Source organism: Nicotiana tomentosiformis, chromosome 12, assembly GCF_000390325.3.
Source record: "Nicotiana tomentosiformis chromosome 12, ASM39032v3, whole genome shotgun sequence".
Taxonomy (NCBI): Eukaryota; Viridiplantae; Streptophyta; class Magnoliopsida; order Solanales; family Solanaceae; genus Nicotiana; species Nicotiana tomentosiformis.
Window position 1 is genome coordinate 32818726 of NC_090823.1, and position 8888 is coordinate 32827613.

At 37.9% G+C, this 8888-nt stretch overlaps 1 protein-coding gene and 1 pseudogene across 1 annotated transcript; both read right to left on the reverse strand.

Moving 5' to 3' along the window:
- Positions 1-836: 836 nt before the first annotated feature.
- On the reverse strand, positions 837-5570 carry LOC104094140 (la-related protein 6B). Its single transcript, XM_009600011.4, has 10 exons — positions 4850-5570; positions 4052-4133; positions 3783-3877; positions 3511-3582; positions 3273-3352; positions 3078-3177; positions 2708-2755; positions 2552-2620; positions 1614-1760; positions 837-1449 (listed from the first exon to the last, which is right to left on the reverse strand). Exons 1-10 carry the CDS (start codon positions 5315-5317, stop codon positions 1135-1137), a joined length of 1476 nt encoding a protein of 491 aa, XP_009598306.1. The 5' UTR covers positions 5318-5570; the 3' UTR covers positions 837-1134.
- Positions 2076-2171, reverse strand: LOC117276259 (U6atac minor spliceosomal RNA; annotated as a pseudogene).
- Positions 5571-8888: the final 3318 nt, after the last annotated feature.

Below are 8888 nucleotides of genomic sequence, written 5' to 3' on the forward strand. Positions count from 1 at the left end.
TGCATATTTGCTTCATCCAGAGCAAGTACAGTAGAAGAAATCACAGACATGACTCTTCTTGTCGGGGCAGATTCATGCTTTGAAATTTATGGGTTTGAGTTCGTAATTCTACCGCAACCTATTTGATTTACTGGGATCAAAACTCTACTGCAACCTGCCCCTTGTCAAGTTCAGTGACTGTCAAACACTATTAATATATAAAAATATCGAGTGGTATAAAATTTCCAAGAAAGAAAAAAAAACTTGTTCAATTAAGTTTTCTGGAAAAGTTAACACATCTACACGACCCCTAAAATTAAGTAACGCGTTAGGAAGATATCCCTACTGTTAAAAACCAGCATATTATGCGCACATTCAGACGAGCAGAGCAAAAAACACGACCCCTGAAGTTAAATACAACAAAAGTACAATAAACCCTTCTGTTATTGCCCCGAGCCAGAGATGATCAAGTGTACAAAAGAGTGATCGAGGATATGCATTTTTAAGCCTATATTTATCAACGGTTACCATTTAGAGTCCTAAGATAATTTCAAAAGCATTTTTAATCATTCTTTTACCTTTTGGATTTGGATACTTGAATCAGTATTTCTTTCTCAAAAAGTAAGGTGATCATGCCACAAATTTTAACTTGGCAAGTAGCACAACCAGTGCTATGCTGCAATATGCCTCTTTTGGTTTACACAAGCCTAAAGCTATGCAATTCCAATAGACTTTGTTCATAGGATATTCTGCACTTTCTTATGCTGGGGTTTATGCATTTCACCATCATATTGCCTGATTGACTAATGTCCAGTGTCCACAGACTTCACACATGCAGTAGAAGGTGGAGCGAAAGAGAGTTGAAAAATTCTTTACTATTTCTATGTAGCTGCCTCGGTACTGTTTCATTTTTACAACCAAGGAACTCGAAGAGGAATAACAACAAAAATGCAGCTTTCTTTCAAGGTTCATTTGATTCAGTAAACACTTAATAGATGAAACTCTTACTCAAACGGCCAAATGTTATCAAACCAGCTCCACTGGATTGACAGCATTTCTAATACCTTGCCATTAATACCTGCAAAAGGAGAGAAAAATCCCCACCTTCTCCACGTGGAAATTATCGAATGATAATCTCAGGAAAGTAGGAAGTCATCACGTAGTTTTGATAGCCATTGGTTTACCTCGACCCATGGAGAATCCCTTAGTGCCATCCGACATACGAGGTACAGAAGATTGCTTGGCTGCTGCTGACTGATCAAAAACAGGCTGCCCTAGGCCAACACGATTGATATTTGAGGGGGCATTTCCCACACTACTTCCATGATTGATGTTTGACATGGGAGCCCCTAAATGACCTCCACAGCTGTTTTGATGAAACTGGGGACGTCCATGTCCACGTCCCTGACCCTGTCCTTGTCCCTTACCCCGACCACACCTTTTTCTCATCCCATCACTGTCAGGCTCCTCCTGCCGATGTAAAACAAAGATGAGGAAACCACAAAAATAAAACACAGACTACACTACAATATTATTGAAAACCAGTCTCTGCAGGATTATGTGGTGTGGTGCAGTTACTAAAATACTATCTAGACATGTTACCACATTTTAGGAATAAATACAGATTCACTTACTGCAAGCTCATTGGACCGAGCATCAAGATGGTGTGATGACTCTTCATTAAGCTTTTCATTGACCTCTAATGCAAAACTATCATCTTCCTTGAAGTTGTGTTCACTATCATGACCAACTTTTTTCCCTCGAGCTTGGCCACATTTTTCCTGTGAGTTCAACCAAAATCCATACATACATGATATTATTAAAAATAAGATCAAATACATTCGACGAAATTTATGCTGAGGCAAAAAGGGTTAATTTGAACTTGTATGACAAGTGGCACAAACAACAATTACACCTCAGTCCCAAACAAGTTGGGTCGGAAATATGAATCCACACTTCTTCTTTAAGCTCAACTCAGATCCTCTCATACCAAAACAATATAGAAGTAAAAGTAAAAAATAAGATAAATATATATATTATATATAAATAATAGTAATAATAATGACATTAGAAGTTCTCTAGCAAGTCTAAATTGTACAAAATTGGGTAAGATCAACAAAATCTGGTAACAGGCCCAAAAGCTGCTCCTGTCCCTGTCAAGGGAGATCCAACCATCTTCATTTAATCAACACATTATAGTCAAGAAATTCTTCAGCACTGACTACTTCTGAACGGAAAGGAAAGGGATTAAACGGAAATAATGAATGGCATAATAAGATCTGAGTTAAAAATTAAATGTTTTCCTAGTCATCCATTTCTTCCCCTTCCTTCAGAAACAATCAACCCCTAGAATTATCTTATATTATCAACTGAAAAATCAATCACTATAACTGCATCAGAAGTACTCCGAACAAATATGGACTATAAGTGTGTAGTTTGGGCATCTAAATTATGTCAGCAACATTCATCATCAGTTCTCAACATTCATTCTTTTTTCAGTAACAAACAGAATTATCACTGCTTAAATCGTGTGGTTTCAAGTGTACACAGGGAAACACTGTTCAAGACTCACCGTGTGTCTAAGAAGTAACCGGACTTTTAGACAATTTCTCCAGTTATCCTCATCATTTAATTCTGCAACCTGCAATATAAGATCAAAAACGAAAATAAAGGATGCCAAAGACAGAGATATCCAAGTTTTGCTGGAAACAACATTATATTAACTCACCGCCCTCTCAGCCAATTTGATGGATTCGTATTCCACAAAAGCGTGTAACTGCATTCAGATGTCCAATTCAGATACTAGAAGGAACAACGTTATACCAAGTATAAATATAGACACCGCTATCTTATATGTGCCAGGCTACAGAACTCTGTTGCAGTATCAATTTTTTCCAGTCTTTGTTCATCCTATGATAGCAGAATATGGTAGTATGGTCGAGCTTTATTTCCAAAACAGAAGATCAACAACTCGAACATGATATTCATCATTTCTTATTTTAATTCTAGTTGTAGTTGGGGGAAGGCATCAACTTTCAAGATTTCACACTCATGCATAAACTACATATATCGCACAAATCACACCATCTGATGCTTACCTTGTTGCTGTACATCATACTATCTGATTTTGCGGTTCTAGATCCTGAAGAAGCCCAACCACTGGAATACTGAGGTTGGCAGGTGCGAATCATCTTCACACTGATGTATTAAGCAAAAGTCTTAAAAAGCTGTTGATATTTTCTATTAAGCAGATCTTTTGGACATCTGTATATAGACTGTAAGAAAAATTCTACCTTCCAACAGCTGAGAAAATCTTCATGAGGTTTTGGTGGCAGTGGTCCTCGGGCAAATTTTCAGCAATCACTATTCGAGACTAAAGGTGCAGGATGAGGAATATCAAAATGATAAATAAACAACAGAAAAACAATAAAATACTGATAAAAATCTGATATGAACTATTAGGTGGAAATAAATGTTTCATCAAATGTTTTTTGTTCTAAACTAGACAGCTAGCAATAAAAAAAGACCTACTAGCAACTCTTTCAAGTCGGTTTCAGTCAAAGAAATTTTGCGTTTGACCTTCATGCCATCGTCACTAACTACCTACAAGGACAAAAATCAAATAAATAAGTAAATACATTAAGTGAATAAAAAAAAAAGAAAGAGAAAACATGTCAGACAACAATTATGGCTGAAACTTACATGGTGGAAGCACATGATCCGCAGAAGAAAAATTATTAACACAGACAGTGGATTATTTTAGGTTAGAAAGGGGGGTGAGAAGGTGAAGAGGAAAAACTCACAAGCTTTGTAGAGCTCCGCAAAACTTGAGCAAGCTGTGCATGACTATCTACAAGAGCTTTAATCTTCTTGAACAAGGCAACCACGGATATTGGTACTATAGCAAAGAAAAGAAGTCCAGGCAGACTTAAGAACGATCATCAGAAACAAAAACTTAAAAATATCTATAAAAACAAGAACCAACAAGAAGAGACTCAAAAACACAATTGCTAAGGAAAACCCCACCCCCACCATATTAATTACACAAAGTAAAGGCTAAAGGACAAATTACCATATCCTTCGGGATCCTTGAGCATATGCTTTATTAGATGATCAGTTGTTGCCAAATTTAAATCACTGAAGTAGAACTCCACCTACAGACAATGTGAGTATTCTGAATTAGAAGAATAAAGAAATAGCAGAGCAGTTCCCTCCCTCATGAATCTTAAACAATTTCACAAGCACTTCGAAATTTTTTGAAAATTTTGCAGCACAATTTTAGATCTTCAAAAGAGTTCTGTAATTTAAGTCAGCTTGTTATATACTGAGAGCTAGTAATTTACCATTTGCATAGAAGAGAAAATTCTAAGGAAACAAACGAATTATAAACAATAATAAACGAGCTCCTACTACTACTACGTCTCAATCCTAAACTAGTTGGTTAATTCTCCAGATCCATTGTGCTCTTTAGGGCAGTTTCATTTCAATGAATCTTAAAAAATTTCACAAGCACTTCGAAATTTTTTGAAAATTTTGCAGCACAATTTTAGATCTTCAAAAGAGTTCTGTAGTTTAAGTCAGCTTGTTATATACTGAGAGCTAGTAATTTACCATTTGCATAGAAGAGAAAATTCTAAGGAAACAAACGAATTATAAACAATAATAAACGAGTTCCTACTACTGCTACGTCTCAATCCTAAACTAGTTGGTTAATTCTCCAGATCCATTCTGCTCTTTAGGGCAGTTCCATTTCAATACTCAATAATTCATCTTTAAAACAAATCTACCGTTCTCTAAAACTAGAGATTAATCATCTAGAGTAATTAAAAAAAACAACTAGTGTAAGTGATACAGAAATTTTTCTGCTTACTTGATTTATAATCTTTTGAAGAGCTTCTTCAGTCAACCCTCCATTTTTACTAGCATGATCCAAGTCAGCACCAATAACCATCTCTTGTGCAACTCCGGCCAAAACACCACCATAAAACGGCGACGGATACTGAACCGGCAATTGAGGAGCATAAACAAAATGGTTCTGAACCGGATGAAGAGTAGCAGCAGGAGTAGCGTACACGTGCACCAGCGTTTTCCCGGCCTGATTCAAATCGGTCAGCGACGTCGACGGAGAAATCGACGGAGACGATGAAGTTCGTGGAATGAATGCCGGAGCAAGCGCGTTGAGTGAAGAATTTCTCGAAAGAGAGGGCGGTGGATCGGACGGTGAAGAAGAGGCGGTTTGATCGAATGGACGGTCGGATGAGGATGAAGACGTAGCCGCCGAGGAATTGAAGGAATCGGGGAGGGAATCTAACACAGTTGCCGATTCCTCCAGAGCCATAACTATGAATTAAGTGATATTAATTTTTGTTTTTTCTTGTTGTTGATTTCTTTCTTCTTCTTCTTTTTCTTTATTGTATAGTTTTTAGATAGGTAGATTAGAATCTAGGGTCTAAGGAGGGAATTATGTTTACTAGTTTTAGCAATTCTTCTTATTCTTGTGCTTCTAATTTTCGGAACAGAAACAAGTTTTTTTTCACAGTGGAAAAATCCCAGTAAAAGAAGAGAGAGAGAAAAAGGAAGAAACGAAAAACAGCGGAGAGGATTTCTCGATCTCCCTTTTATACTTGTTTTTTGTGTACTACTCTAGTCTTCACTCCAGAAGAAAGTATGTATGGGACCCAATCATTGACTCTCTTCCCTCTTTTTCCACCCCTTCATATCTTTTAGGTTTTCTTTTGATTTTGCCTCCCTTCCTCTCTTTTCTCCTTTTATTTTTTATTTTTTTTGTTATCCCTATTCCCTTTTTAATCATAGTTTCGAGGTTAATTTGTGAGTATCTTAATTATTTTATTTGAAAATTATAGTTTTATTTTATTATTATTCAAAAGCATGTATCATAACTATTTTATCAAATACTTATTGTTTTCAATCAGTACAATTGGATAATTCCCTGTAATTTTTAATGGTGTTTCATTTTTTTTCTCATGTTTGCAGTAAATTACACGCACCTCGATCATTTTACTAGATACTGACTCTCTCCTATCTTTTTTTATGACTTCTCATGACAAGAAAGGATACTTATTGTTAATGTGGAAAAAGATAAAATCTTAGTTAAAGCCAAAAGGATAAAGTGCCCTTTCTGTTTGTCCTATAGTCACAATATTTTTCCCTCCAAGTTTTTGTTCGTTTTTGTCAACTTCTTTTCCCGAAAGAAATTAGGCAAGATTTTGAGCATAAAGATTATTATCAATAAAAAGTAATAACAATTATTTTTTCAAACAAAACAAAAATGGTATTTATTGTCAAATTAAAAGTAGCTACAGATTTAATAATGCAAGCATAATCCTGCTAGGATGACAGATTGCTAAGACAGGTCCAAACTAGAGTACATAGCAAAAAGAAATTGTTGAATTGAATGACACTAGGTTTGCACTTCTTGGCAGCTGAGGCAAGAGACTCACGCTCTTTGTTTTCTCTGATTAGCTATAGGAGCATTGAATTTTTGAGGTCTAAACCAAGAGCTTTATCGGCCTAGAGGTGGAGCCACACTAGGTAAGACATGATGTCCAAACTGAATATCTATGGGACTATGTCCATAACTCGGGTATCCCATGCTCGTCCAATGAGGATGGTAGGCAGTAACGTTCATCGCCAACATGTAATTCTCAGAAACAGTATGGTCTTGAGCAACTCTCCATCGCTTGTTTACACCAACACCATCAAAAGGCATACTTGGTTTCTTCTTTTTCTTCATCTTTACTGCCTCCCCAACAACTACTGGACACTTTTCTACAGTCTTTAAAGCCCTTGAAGTCTCTTCTGTTTGAGAAGGTACATATAATACCTCTTCTTTTTGAGAAGGTACAGATAATACATCTACATTCACAGTTGATTCTATTTAGGCAGGGGATTGGGTTCTGACACCATATCTTGAACTCGGGGAGCACTAACCCCATGCTCTGAACTACTGCTATTAGACTTGTTGATTCTGTTTATTGTGTCTCTTAGAGTCATATTAGGCAAGAGGGTATTCGCAAGTATAGTTCTAGCCCCACATACGCAAATAGAGTTAGAGATAATATGTTCCCTTATACATTTATTGCAAAAACTACTAAAATAACATTTGCTTGCTATAACTGCAGAAATAAATTGATCAACGAAGATAAATTCAATTCTAATTCTTGATCAATCAAGATCCTGAACCAGCGTATGTAGGGCTGAACATACTTGAACATAATCTCGAGTTTGGCTTATCATGTCGGAGACCGGTTATACCCGTATACAGATAGTCCCCTCATTTTTCGGAGAGTAGATGACGAGAAACGATATGAGCTCCTGATTTTCACTTTGATATACCATGACAGAAATGACAAAATAGTTAAAACGTCCCGTCGGTCTAGTCTCAATGGCATTAAATGCTTGTCAGTTGCCGGTCGGCCACTCCCAGATGTGAACCGTCGCTAGAAAACTATAAATACCCCTTACTTTATTCATTAAAACTTCACATCCAAGCCTTCTGCCCTCGTGTCTAAGAAATTTCAACACTTTCAAGCACCTATATTCTGGTTACTTTGAGATATTTTATAATAACTTCCATCTGTCTTCATCTCAAACCATCAAGTGTACTCTTTTAACATTCTCTTTTTCCTCTCTTTTCCTTCATTTTTAAAGAAATGGCGAAGACTTCAAAAATCGTTCCCCAAAACGAAACTCATTCTACCTTGCGGTCGGCTACCGAAGAGACTGTTTCGCGTACTGCTGTCGAGGAACCAGTACCGGAACCTCCTCTGAAATTGTTCATCCCGGGGGGGGTGCCCGGTCAACGCTAATTTTAAGTTCGAAAAGCCCTCCTCCGTACGAGGCCGGTGCGAGGAGGACTCGAGGTACATCTGCTCGATCACCAAGGATATTCTCTCTAAAGTCAAAAAGGATTGTAACTGGGTTGGCAAACATGTGGTGGTTCCCGAACCTGATGAAGCCATCACCACCCACATCGAGGGATTTTTAAGTGTTTACACTTATCCCTTCACGCTGGGCCCCTTGGATCCGGTTATCATCATTTTTTGCAGAAGATACGAGGTAACCCTCGGTCAAATTCACCCTTCTTTCTGGAGGATCGTAATCCTCTTCTGTTTCTTTGTAAGCAAGATAGAAGGGTGCCCTTTCACTATTGACCACCTTATGCGTTTATACAATCCCCGATTATATCAGGGGAACTGATCAAGCTCTCCCGTCGGGCCAATAAGGCCTCGTTCTCGAGTATCGATGAAGATCGGGATCGATGTTGGCTAGGCCGATTCGTCCGAGTGAGGACCTCGAACTTGATCACGGTCGAGCACATGTCATTCCCTGAGAAGTGGAACATGTCATGTAAGTATAATTTTTCTTCCAAGATTTGATTTATCGCTTTTTGTTTTTTTATCTTATCAGTGTTTTGTGGTGATGCAGTTGTTGCCCGAATCCCGAATGCAATTCCTCGACTCAAGAAATGGGTCAAGGGCATCGTACTACAAAGGCCCTACTCAATGATCATGGTGCGGACTTTCAAAGGGTTGATGGGAGGCCCGTTCTCATGGTGAGATCTCTTTCACAGGTAAATAATACTTGACTTCCTTTTTGATTCATTAAGTTCTCACTTGTTTTACTTCTTTTTGCAAGTTTATCCAAGGATGTCACACTGAGGCATTCATCTTGTGATGAGAACCTCCCTGCCGAGTCCCCTACTCCGAGACAGGCCAGAGAGAAGAAAAGAAAAAGGGTTTCGAGCTCTCCGAACTCGGAGAAGGAGAAAATAAAGAGAAGGCTGGTGTGCAAGTCTAAAGAAAGCACCAGCGCTCGAGCATTATTTTCGGATTCACTCTATCGGTTGAGGGACAAATCCGAAGAAGAAGAAGAAGAAGAAGAAGCCT